Genomic DNA, 22,229 nt, shown 5'->3' with positions numbered 1-22,229 from the left:
TCCAGCTTGTTTGCTCAATATATGTATGCCTGTAAAGATGGAGCCTGTCTCTGAATCATCCTGTCTGTGGTTCAGGCAGCTTAAATCACCTGACAAGTTCCCTTTAAGGGTAAGGTGTAGTAATTGATGTCTATGGATGGATGTGAATAAAGAACTGGGAGTGAAAAATTGAGTAGGGTCCTGTTCTAAGTCTTCCCATGAAACCTTATTTTGCTTTTTGTGCCCATTTGTATGACATTTCCTGTTAACGTTCGGTGCATACAGTATTTTTATAATCTTTATTTTTTATAATCTTTATTTTTATATAGTGCTAACATATTCCGCAGCGCTTTACACACATTATCATCGCTGTCCCTGATGGGGCTCACAATCTAAATTCCCTATCAGTATGTCTTTGGAATGTGGGAGGAAACCCGGAGAACCAGAGGAAACCCACGCAAACACGGAGAGAACATACAAACTCTTTGCAGATGTTGTCCTTGGTGGGGTTTGAACCCAGGACTCCAGCGCTGCAAGGCTGCTGTGCTAACCACTGCGCCACCGTGCTGCCCATTTTCTAAAAGTCTGCTGGAACTGTTTTGCTGGAACTGTCTAAAATGTTCAAACCCAGCAAATTTGGGGTCTGGGAAAGGTCAGAAAGGGACATATGTTTATGTAAACTCCAAAAGTTGAGAGTCCCATAAAGTTTTGGCCATTCCTCGGTTCCTTGTACCATGACATTACTGTGTGTATTATCAATGTACTGTGACATCACTGTATTATCAATGTACTGTGACATCACTGTGTGTATTATCAATGTACTGTGACATCACTGTGTTTATCTAGCACTCAACTGATGCTTATGTGGACACCGCGTCTGACAGCAGCACATCACGCCTGATCCTCCACAGCATTCTATCCAGTACAGCGTTCTGCCAAGACGCTGCAGGTACAAGTGCCCTGAGACAATATTGTCTCTTATGCCCGAGCTTCAGTTTAGTACGTAACTGATGAAGGTCCGCTTGAGGGACCGAAACGTTTTTGGGTACTACAATAAAATTTGCACATAAGCATCAGTTGAGTGCTAGGTTTTTTCTTTATTTGGATTAAGGTGTGGGAACCTACCTTAGCACCATTTGACCAGTAGTGCACACGCTATTTTCTACTATCACTGTGTTTATCATCTTTGCACTGTGACATCACTTTGATTATTAGGCCTCTTTCACACTAGCGTCGTACGACGCACGTTGCAATGCTTCATTTTGGAAAATAACGCATCATGCAAAATTGCTTGCAGGATGCGTTTTTTCTCCATAGACTAACATTAGCGACGCATTGCGACGCATTGCAACACGTCACAACCGTCGTGCGACGGTTGCGTCATGTTGCGTCGGACCGTCGGGACAAAAAAACGTTGCATGTAAAGTTTTTTGGTGCATTGTGTCCAGCATTTCCGACCGCGCATGCGTGGCCGGACCTCCGCCCCCTCCTCCCCGGAGCTCACAATGGGGCAGCGGATGCGTTGAAAAACTGCATCCGCTGCCCTCGTTGTGCGGCGCTTTCACAGTATGCGTTGGTACGTCGCAACGTCGCATTGCGACGTGCGTCGTACGACGCTAGTGTGAAAGTAGCCTTATCTCTGTACTGTGACATCGCTGTGTGAATTATCCTCATATAGTGCAATATCTATGATGGAAATGTGGAGTCCTGTGCCAGAATGACAAGTCCCGACCTCTGTATCTACACATAGCATAGTGCTAAAAGGCAGAGATTCATTTTATGTATACCCCTCCTCACATGTAAAGCGCCATGGAATAAATGGGACTTTAAAAATAAATAATAAATAATAATACATTTATGGTAACTCTAAGAGTGATTGTAAGAAGATAAGAACTCACCATACACTTATTTGGCTTTTCCCCAGAGTGCACCCTCATGTGGATGAGCAGTTTATACCGGGCATTGAAAGGTTTGAAACGTCTTGTACAACCAGCCCAGAAACAGGTGAAATCCTCCCCCGTGCGCTGGTCAATGTGCGTCTTCTCAATGTGTCTCACTAATTCCTCCTGCTGATCATAAAAGGCGCTACAATCTATCCAGCGGCACAGCTGTCTCCTCTCTGTGGCAAGATCGTCCCGTTCATCCATTGAATTTGCCTTTGGCGGCATGGCAAGCGTAAGATGAAGGGGAGAAAGAAGTCCTTGCGGATAGTTGTCTTCTGGTTCTTGCTTCAGAAAGTTGAGCTTACTACAGTCATTAGGAATTGTGTTTAGAAATAGATTGGCACTGCCCTCTGAACAGGGCACATTCACTTGCTCGGGAGATTTCATTTCATACCCTCCGGCACTAGGAAGCAGGCACTGAGCAGAAGAAGGCAATGTACAAACACCCTCAGGTTGGGATGCCTTTGGTGGGCTACAATTAGGAACACCCCCGGAATTAAATTGTGTACGAGGAGGTGAAACGCAAATCCCATTCATGCAAGGTGGCAATGACGTGTGAGAGGAGTGAATAATTCCCACTATTTCAACGCTATCGGTGGAACATCCTCGTCTTCCACCAGACTGGTGCTGGGCAGAGGTAGAATTGCTACTGGCTGTCAATGAGCTTGGGAAAGTGCTGTGTGTGGAGTCTAAAAAGTATGATGACAGACACTGTTTCAATCCATTGTGTGTCACCGCTGTGTCGGGAAGCAGAGATGCTCTTAACTCTGAGATGCCCGAGTGCCGCGATCCTGCCGATAGATGGGAGAAGTCGCAGGAACCTTCTTGTTTGATTCGACTGGCAGAGCGCGCCCCATTCAGGCAAAAAGATATAGAGGTGCAATAACGGGAAGACCTGCAGGGAAAAAAGGAACAAAGACACTAAACCTAAGTATAACTAAACTGGTCTCTCAAAGCCTCAATTTTCTGACTGCATCTTACATAGCCGACATTTCTTACCTTAAAGAAAACTATTATTTATCTTTGATGCAACAGGACACCCAATTTTCAATATGGTTATTTACGGTATAGAGCCAAGACCCATGCAAAATGTCTGGGCAAATGGGCCGATTTTGATAAGTCCTTCTTTGGTCTTCAGGCAACCATAATGTAGTCATATTCTGACTATGGGTCTCATGACCTGAACTAACAGCCTCATGTATATAGGGCCAGAAAATGTAGCCAATCTACAGTCATTAAAATGCTGCCATACTTCAGTCATTAATATACTGCCAACTACAGTCATTAATATACTGACTACCACAGTCATTAAAATGCAGCCATACTACAGTCATTAAAATGCTGCCAAACTACAGTCATTAATGTACTGCCTACTACAGTCATTAATATACTGCCTACTATAGTCATTAAAATGTAGCCAAACTACAGTCATTAAAATACTGCCAAACTACAGTCATTAATATACTGCCTACTACAGTCATTAATATACTGCCTACCACAGTCATTAAAATGTAGCCGCACTACAGTCATTAAAATACTGCCTACCACAGTCATTAATATACTGCCTACCACAGTCATTAAAATGTAGCCAAACTACGGTCATTAAAATGCAGCCAAACTACAGTCATTAAAATGCCATACTACAGTCATTAATATACTGCCTACTACAGTCATTAATATACTGCCTGCTACAGTCATTAATATACTGCTTACCACAGTCATTAAAATGCAGCCATACTACAGTCATTAAAATGCTGCCAAACTACAGTCATTAATGTACTGCCTACTACAGTCATTAAAATGCATCCATACTACAGTCATTAAAATGCTGCCATACTACAGTCATTAATATACTGCCTACCACAGTCATTAAAATGTAGCCAAACTACAGTCATTAAAATGCCATACTACACTCATTAATATACTGCCATACTACAGTAATTAAAATACTGCCATACTACAGTCATTAATATACAGCCTACTACAGTCATTAAAATGTAGCCAAACTACAGTAATTAATATACTGCCTACTACAGTCATTAAAATACTGCCTACCACAGTGATTAAATTGTAGCCAAACTACAGTCATTAAAATGCCATACTACAGTCATTAATGTACTGCCATACTACAGTCATTAAATGCTGCCATACTATAGTCATTAATATACTGCCATACTACAGTCATTAAAATGGCATACTACAGTCATTAATGTACTGCCATACTACAGTCATTAATATACTGCCTACTACAGTCATTAATATACTGCCATACTACAGTCATTAAAATGCATCCGTGTGATAGAAAATCTTGAATGTGTTCTTCCAAAAATAAAGGATCATATTGTTATTCAAAACTTTCTTGATAAAAAAAGTTCATCTAAATGTAGTACCACTGATCAAAGCTGCAACATTTCAGAAATTTTCCATAATTTCATGATGTATAATTTATCCATATGTCCATCATTGACTCTTATAATAGTCTTTGCCTCTACCCATCAAACTTCGGAATGAGTATCTAAACTTTTATTTTTTTTAATTAATTAATTTTTTTTTTTATAATTTTGTCCAGTATGGAAAGTCATAACATTTTGCAAATCACTTTATTAGGGAATTTATGTTCATTCATGTAAAAATAATTGCATGTTAGTGGCTACCAAACCCCAGCTTTTCCTTTGTCTATTTACCTGCCTTTAGCTGTATTGATATCAGAAAGTCCTCATGTGGAGTACAGATGTTGGCAGTGAGAGGATCAGCACGGTCTCCTCCTCCTCCGATGAGTGTCATGTTGATAAGAACAATCTAATGCAGAAGTTTATCCCCAGAGTTAGCGAGACACAGGTGCTGAACTGATAATTTCACTGCCATCATCTGTACTCCAGTTCTAATATCAATGCAAGCAAATAGACTGGGGAAAACCAGGGAGTTTGGAAGACACTTGCATACAATTTTTTTTTATAGAAATGAAAACTAATTACTTAATAAAGTGAGTTTCAAAGTTTAATAACTTTCCTCCCATAACTCTCCTCATACAATATATCTGTTTAGTGAATGTTTACATATAAATATTTAACTATAGCTTTCAATTGATAGCTGTCCAGTGTAAAACTTATATATAAAAGCAGCAAACATCGCCTTACCTGGATCACCCCACCAGGAGTATGTCTATCTACCACACTATGTCTCTCGTCAATATCGCACCATTCAATGCTACAGTTTAGATGGATCCATGGTGAGCTACATTGTGTAGATTAAGTCTTTGATGTGCAACCTGATTGGTGAGATTACGAGAGGACCATGTGACAAGGACAATGAACCTGCTCCTGTGTAATGTGTCTCTTCGTCCTGGGAAAAACATTAGGGATGAGATGGAGAGAAGGGTCGGATTTCTGATGTATGAGCATCTCTCATCCCTTCATTATGGGAAGTACAATATGGTAACAAGTATCCGACCTGACCCTTAACCTGTGCTTTATACTCTCCCTCCTAATTACTATTGTCTTATAATTGCCCTCACTGACAGAAGATGAGACGACATAATTACGCTACTCTCGTTTTTTTTATTCTTAGATAAGAAGGTATGACATCTAACCTGAATGATACCTCAACGCCAAGAGCACATACTGTATAGTGTAACTGACTACGTGGTCATTTGTTTGACATTATCTTATTATTACAGACCTCTCGTTAGAGCACATACATTCATTACCTGGCATTTGTGTACTCCGGATCAGTCGCAGTGTCGTAATAACCCATGAGCTCATCAGAAGATGATGGATTCCTCACATGGCCAAGGAAAGTGTCTCTGTCTTCAAAGACCGTGCTGGTCATCCCTTCGATTCCTAGCAAGCTCTTCTTCAGATTGTACTGAGCAAATCCTCCATTCACTGCAACACAATAAGGATACTGTTGAGCCCAAAATCTTTGCTTTATGGTCAATCAAGCCAACATTGTAATCGTAAATCACGGTTAAAAAAAATAGAATATATTGTTGCTATTCAACCAAATACAATAAGGCTTTGTTTATATGTGTGTCTCTTTTCTGTTTTTATGGAAAATGGAAAGAAAATGTTAGCTACAGGACTCATTTGTTTTACTTTTCCTGATATGTCACAATATGTGGCTTATAAATAACTTATCACTTGCCATACATATTCTGCTGTTCTCCTGAATCTGGCCCTGTTTTTGTTTTGTTCTTTCCTTTCCTGAGATATGGTCCCCTCACCCTCTATTTAAGTCTTTTTTTTTTTTCAGCTGAGTGGGTATGGTCATCAACTCTTCCCTGTGGATGTCTTCTTAATGACCATGCCCATTGGCCAAAAAGACAAAATTTTCATTCAGGAAATACAGATCCATATATCAGGAACAGAGAAGTGCAAGTCAAAAGTAAAACAATTCCAGACTCAGAAGAACAGCAGCATTTACGCCAGATAAAAGAAAATGTATTTTTATTGGAAATGACAGGTATGCTCTAATGGGGTAAAAGGATTTTTGCTTTTAATACTAAAGCATCCCAAGTATGGATACCAAATACTCCTCTCTACATGTTGAGAATATGGTACTTTACATATTGCATGTGTTACATGATAATTGTGCTCCAAAAGTGCTAAAGAAAGCTCCACAGTCTCATATGAGACTTATATGAGTGTCATCAGTTTTTATTTTGGATCTGGCAGTAGATACATAATGTCACGCAATGCCTTGGGACTGTGGGCGCTAACCAGGTCCCTAGAACTTGGGGTGCCCTAGTCTATCCCTGTCTCCTGGATTACTCCTGAAGTTGCAGATGCTGGGTTGAAGTCCTGATCTGTCCCCTCCCCCTCCCTGGGAGGTCAGAAGCTGAATGTATACGATAACACTAAGCAGACAAACAAGGGAAGATGGACAGAGATAAATGAAAATAACAATCATACAAAATACACTCAACAGACAACAGAGTGGAACCCAGGGGAGTTACAGGAAGGAGAAACCAAGTAGGAGAGGATGAGGATGTGCACACAAACAAAACTCCCAGCAACAGACTTCTGAACAAATCTCCAAACACCAACTCCAACCACAATCTACACCTCGAACTCCGAACCAGGAAGTAAGAACTAACACTGGCAATTCTTAAGTGCTAGAGGCAAGCATATATAGCACAGGGGAGTGTGCAACACTGAACAGCTGAGACAATCCAGGTAGGAAAGCTCCAGGATCTTCAACTGAACAGATTAACTCTTGCACTGCCAGCAAGTAAAAAAACCTGCACTGTTTAATAAGAGGGTGAAGTGCTTCTAATCAGTGCAGGAGTTCGTGAAACCAGACACTGCTATCTTCTGGCTCCTCACTGTCGCGGTATTCCCATGACACCTAAATACTGACTTTAACTTGCAAGACTCTGCTGGAGAAGACTATTCATCTTACTGATATGATGACAGGGCATGGATCAAAGAATAATAGAGTGGTGAGTGCCAATGGATTCCTGGCCCGCCGACTAACGGTTCACTACTTGAGCAATCTACTGATATAGGAAGATCTGCCATGATGGCTGCAATAAATTTCAATAATCTGAAACCTCTCCTGTAAGAACAAAGATGAACATCATAAACCTAATTATATATAAGAGGGACTCCTGGATCCATCCATACTGGTCTCATTGGCTTCAGTGTATCTGTCTTAAGACCTCCATACACATTACATTAACGTCTGCCAAACCTGCCAATATCGATGAATTCAGTCAATAGTCTAATGTGTATGGGTGCCCCCTACAGATGATGTCGGAGGAGGTAAAAGACCAGCATGTCCAATTTCAGACTGTAAGCAGTTATCTGGCAGTATTATTAACATACTTGCCATTTTTTATAAAATGTCTTCCAGGAGACTCGAGTGTGTATTTTCTTATGCAAAAACATGCCCATTTGTCACAGATCATGGCCGCTTTACACAGCTAAAAATAATTACAGAAGAGGAAACAAAACATAGGACGGGTATTTGAGTGTCTGAGCGGCAGACTGAAAGACCGATCATGCCCTCTAAATGTGCTACTTCTTAGGAGGCTTCTGCACTGCCAAGTCTTCCAACAGTTCATATGGTCTCCCTTTTTTCCGTGGGGACTTCGTGGACAAGTAATCTTGAGTATTAGGACATAGTATGGCCATGTTATTTGGACATTATATATTAGGCTGCTGATCCTAATCTTAGGTCCACAACAGAAATGTTTTGAAATAAATAGCCTTCATCTATTGTAGCTGCAACATAATCTTGAAGGGCGTCCATCACTCCTAAAATACAATTTAAACTAAACTTAGTCATTTAGGGGATTTAGCCCTATAAAAATACAATTGTATGTATCCCTCCATTATTAAAAAATGCTCTACATGGGTGTTCAATGCACGGCTGAGCGGCTACAGTGCACTATTCTATCCCCTGTATTTGGATACCTCTGTAGTCCTTTATGGATATTGACAGGGCTATCTTGACCCTAGCCAGTGCTGTTTCCGTATAGTGGAGGGGCCACAGCAGATAGGGTAGAAAACAGTGGGCATATGATGGTATGATTTTTGTAGGAGCTAAGTCCATTATATGACTATGTGGGCAGTTTAAAGAGAACATTTCATTGAATTTTCTTTTGTTTATTTTAAGTGAATACCTCCTCCAATTCATTCTTCTCTGGTTCTAGAACAGTTTTTCTTCTTCTTGTGTGCCCCTCCATTCCGAAGTTATGTAATAATGGTGCAAACTTTTCTTTAAACTGACTGGGGGCATGAACCACAGAACTTCTCTGTTGGGGGCGTTTCCTTTTTCCTCTGACACTGGCCAATCAGAACATGGCCACGCCCACAGAGAATTTCTGTGGTCACTACACTCAGTCAGTGGAAGGGAATGTTTGCACCTTTATCACTGCAGTGAACAAGGTATAACTTTGGAATGGAGGGGAACAGAAGAAAAAGATAAACTGTTCCAGAATCAGTGGAGTAGCGACAATACTCAGTTTAAATTTCAAAAATCTAGTGAAACTTCGTCTTTAATATTTTTTTTTTGTGTAACAGACTCCCGTTATCTCAAACTAAATATTCCACTGATGTCTGATGACCCTGATAATTTGGGAATAACTTATCCCACTATATAAAAAAAACATCACTGCTATATGAGATGATTCTGTCATAAGACATAACTGTCCAGAGTGAATTTATCGGTTGTGTGTGCCACCTAATGTTCTCTAGATCATGTTAAGAGAATTGTATCAATCCTTCATTGCCAGGAAGACTGTCCAGTATCACAATATAAGTTTTGGCATCCTCAACAAAGTTTAAGGCTAGCATCATCCGATTAATTTATTTTATTAATTTGGCCTATAATTTTATATGCTTATAAAGCTGGAAACATTCTTAGCATTGAGTGGTGGTAAGAGAATGATGAATCCTAGAGGCTCAATGTTAAAAGGAAAATCTTACGTGTCTCATTACCATTAAATAGATATTTAGCAATGGAAAAACACCCCCTCGCCGTTCCAGCCCATTCCTAAATTTATAATATTGAGGATTTAAGAACCAGAAGAATGTTGGGCAGTGGCCAGTCTTGGGCCACAAAGCAAAATTTGTTACATGACCCCCAACCTTCATGCGTGTTCAGTATAGCACTGATCTAAACTATACATTAAGTCAAAGGTTTTACTATTATCTACAATTTATACTGTGGCTGTAACTTTTTTCATCAATTAGGGTAATTAAACTTTTCCTCTCTGAAAAGCATATGATAGATCTATGACTAAAGGGGTTGTCCACTATTAGGACAACCCCTTCTTATGCTAAATGTTCAGCCCCTATAAAATAATAAAAGCTATACTCACCTCCCTTGCCGACGCCGTTCCCACATTGTCGGCGCTCGCTCTCCTCGGTGCTGTGATGCGGTGTTGCAAGTTATGACGTTGGCGAACAATCAGCGCTGGCGTCAATGTCTCCACCTTCAGACAAACTGAGCAGGAAGAGGAAGTCAGGGCTGCAGCTCATCCCGAACTTCATCTTCATGTTCAGTTTGTCCAAAGGCGGAGACAGTGACGCCAGGGCTGACTGGGCGCTGGGCATCACATGTCATTCCACCGCATCACAGCCCTGGTACTGCGAGTGCCGACACTGCTGGAATGGAGTCGGCACGGGAGGTGAGTATAGCTTTTATTATTTTATTGGGGCCGAACATCTGGTTTAAGAAGGGGTTGTACTACTAGTGGACAACTCCTTCAAGAGTTGTATCGACTAGAAACGCGTCATAAAAACTCTTGTGTACTGTCTATAATTTGATGGATTTACAATAAAGATTCTTGGATTTTAACCCACCATGTGCTGGGCTTCAAACTATCATTGATCAATATTTAATAACTAATCTCCTAAGTTGAAGTACAAACATGACAAACAAAAAAGAATTATTAGGTTTTGTCGCAAATCCAAAGAGAGATAAAGAAATTATGCTGCATTGAAATTTGTGTAATTTATTTTTTCTTGTTCAGATGGGTAGGGCTATAAAAATCTTATTTTTATGTCTTGTACTTTAAAGGATATCTGTCAGTAGGATCAACCCTCTTAAGCCGTCTAGACCGGCATGCATGTCATAGTAAGCTGAATAACATGATACCTTGATATCTGCGATCCAGTGTCTTATTCCAGAGACATCAAAGTTGTTTTTTTAATATATAAATGAGCCTTTAGGCTCTGTGGGCTTGATATAGATCCCACTGAGAATTTCTCCATATTGTTTATTTTAAATAATAGGGGTCATGGAAGAAATGTAGATTAGGAGAGTAGACTGTCAGTTATTACATGGCTCACACTGGTAACATCCCCCTTCATTTAAAATACACTTATGCTCAAAAGTGTAACAATGTTTTGAACTTTTGACTTTCAGGCTCTATATCTCATTATCCACTTCTGCTTCCAAAGTGAGACTACCATCACTTTATAGATAATCATCTTGGCTATCCCATACAGAAATTTCACTTTCAACTATTTTGCATATGATTAATTATGCATATTATTGTCATGTCACTGCATTGTTACTGTTTTGCTCCCAAAAACTAAATTTACATTTTTATTATTTTGTTAGTATTTTGTAAATCTACAAAATTTGGCTTTTAACACCGACTGAAATCTGATCCTAGGTCTCTTCTACACGTTCTCAAAGTTGGTGCATACTGGTCCACTCACTTGGGTATGTATACAGCTTTTATTCAACTCTACCCTCAAGTGTTCAATTGGGTTGAGGTCTGGGGACTGTGGGAGCCATTCCAGCACTTCTGCTTCATTGTCTTTTCTTCGCCAATCTCGACGTATGCTTCGGGTCATTGTCCTGTTGGAACACTATATTGCCCTTTTCATACCTATAGTACTTGAGTGTACGAAGTAACTCATCTTGTAGGATACTCACATATAGCTCAGCATTGAGACTGCCATCGAACCTGGTCAAGTATCCAACGTCTTTGGCTGTGAATCAACACCATATCATCAGGCTTCCTCCATCTAACTTGACAGTTCCTTAAATTTTTTGATCCATAAACCCCTTTTTCCCTTGTTTCTTCGAGACCCATTTGCACCCATCAGAGCCTAGTCTATTGAATTACATCTCATCGCTCCAAATCACCCGTTTCCAATCTTCTACTGTCCAATTTTCGTACTTTTTTGCAAACGTGAGACAGCGCTTCTTACGATGATATTGAAGTTGAGGATTCTGCACCTTTTTTTCGGGCCACCATTCCAGACTTGTGTAACATGCGTCGCACGGTGCTTGCATGGACGTCTGTGATTTCACTATTACGAACCATACGAGCCACCTCCACTGCCATGTTTATCACGCCAGATCTCATAGGCCTTATGATGAGGTGACTTGTTGACTCCAAAATTTTGCCAGGACATTCACCTTTTGGCTTTTGAATAGATGGACACACTTCATTTCGTATTCTTCTAATTGTCATGGCACTCACATGACACAAGTTGGCAATTTTATTGGCCTAGAAACCGCTATCGATGAGCTGGATGATGCGGTTTCTCTTTTCTTGGGAAATCATCTTCATGGCTGCTCCTCTATTTGAACCAGTGACAGTTAGCTTGGAAATCAACCTAATAACACACTGAGCTATTAGGGAACGTGAGAACAGGTTGTAATTTGTAGTATATAGGAAGAAAAAGATTTTTCCATCACCAGGAGCAAAACAGTAACAATGTAGTGACATGACACGAATCTGCATAACTAATCATATGCTAAATAGTTGCAAGTCAAATTTACTTATGAGATAGCCAAGATGATTATCTATAAAGTTTTGGTGGTCTCACATTCCAAGCAGCAGTGGATGGTGAGATATGGAGCCTGAAAATCAAAAGTTCAAAACATTGTTACCCTTCTGCTCGTCAGTGTAGGTTTTGGAGGCAGATTCTCAGAGAGATCTATGTCCGACCCATAAATCTTAACAGCTCATTTACATATAATAAAATTGTGGATTTTTCTGGAATAAGACACCGGATTGCAGATATCAATGTATCATTTTATTCAACGTTCTATGACCTGTGTGCCCATATAGACAACTTAGGAGGGTTGATCCTACTGACAGGTTCCCTTAAAATTTTTCTGATTCCAGACTGAAAATCTATAACAAATCAGCCACATCTAAACATGACCTTAGGCCTTATTCACACTTGGGTATTTTGGTAGATATTTTAAATCCGTATTTTTAAGTTAAATAAATTGGGAAAAACAATGAATGAAGGAAATAGAAACATTCAGTGTTTGCCTGTCTGTGTCACAGGATACAATGGCACATTCACTTTGAATATTCGAAGGCCTGGATGGGTAAGGACATAATTCCTGATGTTTTTCTCTTGGTATCAGAAAAACATGTAAAAAAATTAGGTTTAAAGTCTTTCGGCCTAGCACAGTGCCCCACACAAGCGTGGCACTGTAAGAAGACTTATTTCAACAAAATAGTCAGAATGGGTAACAAATCTTAGTGTTTACACAGAATGCGCACTTACTGTAACTTGACAGTTGCAGTCTGGGGTACACCGCTTGATGGTTATAGTATTTGGTACACAATTTAGCTATCACTGGTAACCGATTGCAACACAATTGGATAACACTTGGGAACACAGACTTAAGGATGTAACAGCGGCATGGCATGGTGGGGAGAGACAGAGGCAAAAGAAAATAAAAAAAGAAGTAGGGGTGTTATCGCTAGCGTCATTACATATGTCCAGAACTACTTTCCGGGTGTCTCAGGTCTTCTTGCAAGCTTGACTTTGATCTCACTGACCTCTCAGTCGCCCTTCAGCAGTCTGTGGATTACAGGATGGAGGCTGATCAAAGTATCAGCGTCCAGAAGCAGGTTGGGCAGTGACTTCACTGTATTGCATCACCTGTGCTGCAAAGGGGGCATTATTACTTTTTAAGAGGGGCATACAGGGGTATTAATATTTTTATCATGGGGGCACTTGCGACTTTTATTTGTTTTAAGGAGGCACTCAGGGCATTAGTGGGTTACGGGGCACAATATTTGCCTTGCTCTTGGCATTGGTAACCCTTGCTATGCCACTGCTCAGACACTCGGAGGGCAGGGGCTCAGTCTCGCTCTCTCTTTCTGGTTAGGTTTGCATTCTGACTTCCTGCAAATGCCAGTTAGCCCTAGAACACAGTTGCCATAAAGTTGGCAGGATCACATATGCTCTTTGCAGTTGTGCCAAATGTGCCGAAACACAGCGTAATACAAAAAGTTGGATTTTTCCTGCAACAGAAACATACAGTGTCACCCATAATCACTGACTATAGAGACCTCTTGGCCTCTATAATCAGACAGTAATCCATACTTTTAAAGGGACTGTGACTGGCACGTGAAACATGGTAATAGCATGACTGTCCCTGCACATCGACCATAACATAGGCACATCACAAATGATATCTGACTTCTCTGGCAGACTAGCAACGGTCAGCCCAAGTTCACCAATGTGCCATACGCACCCTCCTTACAGACAGACCAGATAATATATTGAGGATAAAACATGAAGCCTACATTTTTAGTTTTTGCCTGAAGTTACATTTTGCTTACCAACTAATATAAAATATATTTATTAAATCAATATGTACAAAAGAAACTGCTTTATGAGATGTCCTCTATTTATTACATTTTAATTAAAATATGCGGCTTCCCTACCAGGCTTTAATACTAACAGTCTGCCAACTTTTTGATTGCAAAAACATTGTATTACTATGTGCTACAGCTGTATACCTAACTTTTCCTCATTCCTCAGGCAGCTAATATATATATGTATTCATATATAAATATACAATAAAAATGTACAATATATGTACTAGAGATGATAAAACCAATCCAAGGAGAACTAACTTAGAGTCAAATGTTTTGATATTCGCAGGTCACTTTGAAATTAAAAAAGTCTATTCATTTCAGGCGAATCAACCCAAAAAAAAAGCCCAGTGCCAGTTCACGCAAAGCTGAAATGTCACAGATGCCTTATAGCTAAATACAGCTTATCACATAGTCTAGCGCACTCAACTGGGGGGACTATCACAGCCAGTATAACAGTATAAAAGATAAGGGCCGGCCAGACAGCGCCATTTTATGCTTTTATACCATAGGAATAGGGGTCAGAGCACACAGCTCATTCTACATAGGGACAAAAATAAGGGAAAAATTGGATTACGTTGTTCTACTGCAATAGTGAAGCACATTAAAAATGGGAATAGTAGTCAGTGTGTGAATAATAATCCAAAGATTCAAGTGAGATAGGGAAGTTCTGTAGCTGCAGAGTCAGTGTGACTGCAGATTAATTGATCTGTGATTTACCGCAGTAACTGCACAGCTCCTGAATAAAAGCATTTTTTCTATTTTCACACACTGCAATTATAAACCAGGAGGGAAGTTTAATACTCTGTCCTTATGTTTTTAGTAAGGACGAATCTTGAAACCTAGGCTTGTGTGTCACAGGCACGGAATACATTTTTTTTAAAATACAAATCCCAAATCTCCAGAATCCAGAAATTGTAATCCAACTGTCTACCTCGCAAAGTGTGCGTGTTGTTATACATTTTATTTATTTTTAATTTTTTTGCACACTTCTTTGCTGTAGTAATTTAATATTAGACCTGTACGCATGTAAGGTGCTTGAGTGAGGTAGTTGTGGGTGAGCTGCTGCTTCTGCATGCTCTGCAACCCTACAGGAAAATTGTGTCTTAGTCCATCGTGCTGCTATGTGTTGGGTGCATCACACTTACTTGTGGCCCATAGGCCTCCACTGGCTCCAGGCTTTCATCTTCTAGAACCTTTGCAGCAAACATTCCAGGGGACACTGAATACGCTAAAACAGTCAAACTTTTACTTGGCAGCTTACAGTCATTTCAGTGAAGCATATAGGATAGGGCCCAATGAGTTAGGCTAGGTTCACACTGCGTTAACAGCAGCCCGTTCAGCACATACGTTAACGGGCTGCTGTTAACACAAGTGCCGACTTGTCACATCGCTAGCGCAGATAGAGCATCTGCTAGCTCTATCTGCGCTAGCAGTGACGGACCCGGAAACTCTGCAGCCCGCGGTCCAAGGTCCGTCACTCAATGACGGCACATGGCTAGCGCACGCCCATTATGGGCGTGCGCTAGCGATGCGTCCAACATAGGAAGTAATGGCGGCGTTAACGAACTACGTTACACCGCGTTATGCTGCGGTGTAACGTAGTCCGTCTAACGGACGCCACTAGCACAATGTGAACCCAGCCTTACAGCTTGCTAGCTCCTCTAGCACAAGGAATTCTTCTCGACCACAAGCAGTGCACCCAGCTTGCACCTTGTGTTTATACACCTATTTTAAGGGTAATTACAGGCTTTGCAGTATTGAGATTTGTGGCAAATTTATTCCCCGCAAATCAAACGTTCAGGGAAAATTTGTCGGTGAATTTGAAGTTTCACTCATCTCTAACATATACATATGTACTGTATATATTTTTGTATGGTGATATTGTGCAATCTTCAAGTTGTTTATAGTTGTACTACTGAACTCATAAAAGTCATGTTTTTACTGTAGGACTTTAATGGAAACAAGACAAAAAATAAATTTTGGCAAGCTTCATCAGATGCTGTAGGGTAAACGTATCAAACCACATTAGCATTGACTCTATGGAGAATGATCATCGTAACAAGGAGTCGGAGATATCACACAGGTATGGATTCAGTGTGCCACTGTATGGGCTCTGCCATTACATCATCATGGTACTGTGATGATGACATCACAACAGCGATTTCCCGCAAAGAACTTATGTTTCTGCCTTAGCGCTAAAATTAGTTGCCGGCTACATGGCAATTTGCAATTTCGAGTAAGTCGTGATAAAGTTGTTGCTTGGCCACAAGGTTTTACTTTTGCAAAAAAAAACATAAAGGGTCAGAAAAGTCAGTTAGGATGTGTTTTTTTGCCATAGAAGCCCACAACAGTCACCTTGCGTGATTTCATGTGAATGACACCATTGACTTGCATTGGTTTGTCTCCCGTCTGCATTTGATCTGTTTTGCATTGGGACAATTTATATCCTTTTTTTCTTGTAGTAGTTCAATATTAGACATGTACATGCCACCCAAATACAATGACCCATTGCATGTTATCATTTTAACGATAAGAAACTAACAAGCTTTTCTTGTCCTATTCTTTTTTTTTTTTAAGTAACGACGGTGCAATTGGTTTAGATTTCAATATTTTACATAACAGATGCATTTACATTTTTTGTCAATACCTGTTTTAATGTCTAATTGACCAGAACTTATCTGAATAGCCCCATAGACTATAAGGGGATGTGTGGCATCCCTGAAAGATGTGAAAAATGGACGTCTGAGTGAAACTATATACGATGTTTATTAATTTTAAATCATGTTTATGGCATCAGTGTCATAAGAAGATTCCGATAATTTGGAAGATATTTCTGCCGCAAAATAACAATCTGGATTTTTTTTTTTTTTTTCAGATTATTAGCAGAAGTCAAAGCAGATAAAAACGATTAGGAAAGCGAGCCGCACGATTTCTAAAAGCATTTCTTTAAAATAAATAATTTCTATTTTTCAACATCATGTACAGATTTCTATGACCATCCTATTATGCAGAACATTGGCTAATCGGGCACTTATTGTCCCCAATTAAAAAAAACCTGAATATATGCATTGTATAGTTATTAAACGGTTACGACCGTACCTTTCCCTTTAGACTTGCAGGAATGAAGATCACATCCAACGCCAGTTACCTCCTCCACAACATAAAGATATGATATGCAAAAGTATCCGACCCCCCTGGCTTCATATTATTACCATGCGTCACTACCTGGAACTGGTCACAATCAGAAGTTTGTTTCTTTTCTTTTTTTTTTCCAATTCAGAGAAAAATCCTCTGTAATGATTCCACACTCGCTTTCTACCTAGAGCACAGAGGCAATAAGAGGTTTTCACGTCAGAATGAGCATGAAATAGAAAGCAGATGTGCCAGGCCGATCATTCCACAACTATGTTTCTAGAATATAACACGGCTACAAGACATGTCAAACAGCTGAAAGCCGCTTCCACAGTTGCCAAAACCGCAACACCAATGAAGTTTATAATCGGCTCCGACAATATCAGACGCACAAGGAAAGAGAATCACTTGCTTTTCCTTTGTGGTTGCTTTATACCTTCGATAATCAAACACATACAGATGGTAATACTCCAAGTAGATAATCACTGATGCCCTCTGTAAGTGTTAATATAAGTTCTACTCTAATAACTTATATTAAAGGTTTCAAGGTAATAAGACATATTGTAATTTCATCCGCAGAGACGTTGGCCGAGATTATGGTTAATTGGCAGCGTATTAGAGTACCAGCAAAATGATCCTACTTCTATCTAACGTATATGGCCGCCTTCGTCCTGTCCTGCATCACATAGACAACCCACTGATTTACATGGGCTCTGGGTAATCCCTAATTTCCCCTGTGGTGATGCTGTAGGCAAACGGAACACCTAGGACATAGACGCCGGCGTCCCTGCATCTTTTTTTAAACAGAAAACTCAGTTTTTTACTGAAGTGTCTTTTTGTAATTTTTGTGGCAGCTTTGCTGCCGACACCTTATTTAAAACATCTATAATATAACCGGAGATGTGTCTTTCTGACCAAAGCCTCTGGTTCATGCACACAACGGCATCATTATCTCCAGGACGTTGGTTGGAGCAGCTTCACTGGCAGTGAGGAGAGAGAGGGTAAGGAGAGAGAAAGAGAGGGAGAGGAGAGAGAGAGGGGATGAGGAGAGAGAGTTAGTAGAGAGAGAGGGTGAAGAGAGAGGGTGAGGAGAGAGCGGGTGAGGAGACAGCACGTGAGGAGAGAGGGGGTGAAGAAAGAGAGTTAGGAGAGAGACAGATGATAACGAGAGAGAGAGATTCGGTGAGGAGAGAGAGGGTTTGGAGAGAGAGAGAGGGGTGAGGAGAGAGAATTAGAGAGAGTGAGGAGACAGAGGTGGCGAGGAGAGAGGTGGCGAGGAGAGAGAGGGTGAGGAGAGAGATAGGGGCGAGGAGAGAGAGGATTTGGAGAGAGAGAGGGTGAGGAGAGAGAGGGTTTGGAGAGAGAGGGTGAGGAGAGACAGGGGGTGAGGAGAGAGGGTTAGTAGAGAGAGATGGAGAGAGTGAGGAGAGAGGAGGAAGAGAGTGGGTGAGGAAGAAGAGAGGGAGAAGAGCAAGAGCGAGATAGAGGGTTAGAAGAGATAGAGAGAGGGTGTGGAGAGAGAAAAAGAGGGTGAGGAAAGTGAAAGAGAGAGTGAGAAGAGAAAGGGAGAAAGAGAGACGGTAAGGAGGGATAGAGAGAGCATGAGGAGAGAGACAAAAATGTTCCAATAAAATTGTTCGCCAGCCACCCATGTGTAGAATAGGTTCAATAGTTAGTCATAAATATATAAGATTGCGTCGGCCTCTGCCCGAAGAATGGTCAGGTCAGTTTTCACAACTTTTGATGCCCAAAGAAGTTACAAAAGATGGAACATGTACATCGTTTTTAGATTGCTGTGCTTATGTCCATTATTTTTAATGTTTATGGAGCACAATTTTAGTAGGGTCCAGGAGGTATGTTCCTGAAAAAGACATCCTGTGCACATACCATTGCTTACAAATTTTGAAAACAGATAACAGATGATAGTTTTGGCTCCTGCAAGGGGACACTTTTTTTTTAAAAAGAGAACCTGTCATCAGGGTTTTATCCCCTAAAAAGAACATGTATGTAAAGACGCTTTGAAGCTGAGTAAAATCCTACATTTCTTGTAGAAATCCGTTTTGCTGTTTTAGAGAAATCCATAGTTGAAATTGTATGCTAATGAGTTGCAAGTTCAGTAGGCGGGCCCTGTACTTACAGCTCTCCTGCTGAATCTTCATAACGCGTGCATCGCATGCTGTCAGGATTCTCTGATGCTGGCGGTAAGACTGGGCAGCCACGTGACCGCAAGTATATGGTATGTATTCTTCTGGCCACATTCCATCTAGACTTACAATACAAATGAATTGAGCGAAGCTGAGCAAATCGAGTCGGCATTATTATTATTATTTATTATTATAGCGCCATTTATTCCATGGAGCTTTACATGTGAGGAGGGTTATACATAATAAAAACAGGTACAATAATCTTGAACAATACAAGTCACAACTGAAACAGGAGGAGAGAGGACCCTGCCCGCGAGGGCTCACAATCTACAAGGGATGGGTGAGGATACAGTATGGGACCACATTTATCCAAATCGCATATTTGCGGTCATATGACTATGCACTCATGCTGCCAGCACCGGAGAATCCTGACAGTGTGCAGTGCAAGTTTTTTATTCCAAACTTGGACAAACCCTTTAAGCCAAAAATTCAGATGTCTTTGAAATATGGGCCAAGTACAGGCCACAATGCATAGATTAGCTGTGGGTAACCTGAACGGAACTTGACAGCCTCAAAGGCATATATGGGACTGCTGAATCTACATCAGGAGACCTGCGTCCTGTCCGTGCATCACAGTTCATACAAGGACTGTATTTCATGGACATCTGAATGACTCCCTATACTGTAAAATAACAAACAGGGTAGGTGCTCACCCTCAACAGGTCCAATGTTGGCTCTCCTCAGCTACTCTGGCCTTCATGTTTTGGCTGCAGCCAATCACTAAACTCAGCAGCTCTGCTGTTGTAAGTGGAACGAGCCACTGAGTTCATTGATTGTCTGCAGCAGTGATGTGCGCTGCAGACCAAACAAACACTGTAGAATTGTGGACAGCCGATGCTGTACTCGGGGAGGTTAAGTATCTGCTCTGTATTCAACTTTCCAAGTATAAAAGTATTATTTTTGTCCCCTTTTGTAGACCGTATAAAACTGTCTAGTGATGTACAAAAAGTGTCTGAAACACCTAATTAATCTGGTGCATGGCATGTACGATAGGTTTGGTGGTGCAAAAATGGCCCACTTAGCTTAATAAATGCCCCTGATTGTCTTGATTGACCCACTAAATGCCCCTTTAGAGAGTGCCATCTTTGGCTTTCAACAGGTCACACGCTGCCTCACTTCTTCCATTAGTTTGAGTTCTTCTCTCTTAGATTTGGGTGTGTCAAGGTTTCACTGTCAAAACCGAATTTTCTGTATGTGTTTTCTTTCCAGTGGAATAAATTAAAAAGTTGTGAGCAGTTTGTCCCATTTTCCACTCACATGCCAACGAGAGTGACGTGAACGTATGGAAGGAGCGTTCTCATTGTCATTGTCTGCTATTCCCAGAGCAAAGAGCGTATAGATTCAGAAGGATGTACATAGGGGCATAGCACCATAAAAGTATAACAGCAAAGAAAGTGAAGCACTCAACAACCTGCAAGCCAATGTTATGTTCCAACTCCTTGAAAACAAAATATGTACAATTTTAAATTAAAAAGAACTTGTCACTTGCCATTAAAAAAGACATTTTAGAAGCTGTAAATGCCAGTGTTCTTCTGAATCAGATGTTAATTTTCTTACGTTCCCTTGCCTCTCCGTTCCTGAGAATATGTCTCCTCTTCCCTTTAAGTACTGTAAATCTTATTGGTGTAGGTGTTAATTTTCTATGTAGGCATCATCTTGGTGACCACACCCAGGTGGATAAAAAGTGTTCATTTATATTCAGGGTGGTGAAGGTCATATCTCAGGAACTGAGTGTCACAGGAACATTAAATAAACTATGCCAGATTTAGGAGAACAGTGAAATTTACACCAGGTAAATGGTTGGGTGGTAAAAGACACAAGAGTGACTGACATTGCTAAAAATGTGACCCCACTCTGTGTAGCAGGGCTGCACTTTCCCCATATGGCAAATGCAAGTGCTTTGCAGAAACTGATGCATAAGCATTGTATGGGCATTGCCAAAAGGCTCAGTTCAGCGTTTCATACACTGGTTTTACATTTCCCCACCTTCCTCACTAGTGATTGACCATTCTGTCTTGCCTGGAGCAAGCACTAAAACCAGTGGGGGGAACGGTGCACTGAGCCTATTGGACACACCAAGGTGCACCTTTTCTGCAGAACAGAGGCAGCAATTAGAACACTAAAGGTGCAATTTTTTTTATAGGGGCTATATGTTGTTCAAGACTGAGCTAACTCTGGTAATGAGTGCTTGCCAGGGCCCAGATTATATAGGAGATGGGAGCGGCTAACAGTGGACAGCTGAGAGCCTTAATGCAGGAAAGCTTAGAGGAGCTCTCAACTGAGCAGATTAACCCCTGCACTGCTAAAAGAAACAGGTATGAAGGTGAAGTGCTTCTAATCAGTGCAGGAGAAAGCAGACGCTGCGGGCTTCTGGCTTCTCTCTGTCGCTGTAAATTCGTGACAAAGAGTTGCTCTGTTGACATGGAGCAGCTGCATCAGTGGCAGGAGCGGTCAGTAACCACTCTGAGCTGGCGCCAGAATAACAGGCAGGTAGTTGCTAACTAGTTAGTAACTACCTGCCTGTTCGTTTTTTGGTACATATTAAAAAAAATAGTTTAGTCCTGGATAACCCCTTTAAAGGCAACCTGTCACCAGGTCTGGCCGATATGATGGTGACAGGTTCCGTTTAAGGGTCATTCTGGAAAAATCAGCACTGTTGGCAAGTATAGACTTCTTAACCCATCAAATCACAAACCATGTTTAAAGCGCAACAATATATTTTGTTTACATTTGATCGGTTCTTGAGTGCCGTGGATTTTTTTTTGTTTTACGACACTTCTACTGATACAACCATGAAAAAGATAATACAACGTTAAAGGAACTTTTCACTTAGCTCCTGTGAGGTCTATCAAAATTACTTTGACTTGCACCTCC

General features: G+C 40.8%; 1 protein-coding gene across 3 annotated transcripts in view; it reads right to left on the bottom strand.

Moving 5' to 3' along the window:
• GLIS1 (GLIS family zinc finger 1) overlaps positions 1-22,229 on the bottom strand; it is a 130,994-nt gene that overhangs the window by 57,355 nt on the left and 51,410 nt on the right. For 2 of the 3 annotated variants that reach the window (XM_077278653.1, XM_077278651.1), the window contains exons 2-3: positions 5,629-5,806; positions 1,878-2,817 (exon numbers count right to left, since the gene is read on the bottom strand). In XM_077278653.1, coding sequence (XP_077134768.1) covers positions 1,878-2,817; positions 5,629-5,750 — 1,062 coding nt within the window. In that variant the 5' untranslated portion in view covers positions 5,751-5,806. Of the gene's footprint in view, positions 1-1,877; positions 2,818-5,628; positions 5,807-17,118; positions 17,568-22,229 lie in introns of those variants that run through there. The other variant, XM_077278652.1, reaches the window with a different exon arrangement.

This window comes from Ranitomeya variabilis, chromosome 8, assembly GCF_051348905.1.
Source record: "Ranitomeya variabilis isolate aRanVar5 chromosome 8, aRanVar5.hap1, whole genome shotgun sequence".
Taxonomy (NCBI): Eukaryota; Metazoa; Chordata; class Amphibia; order Anura; family Dendrobatidae; genus Ranitomeya; species Ranitomeya variabilis.
The sequence above is the reverse complement of the archived record's forward strand: the minus strand, read 5'-3'. Positions and strand labels throughout refer to the sequence as shown.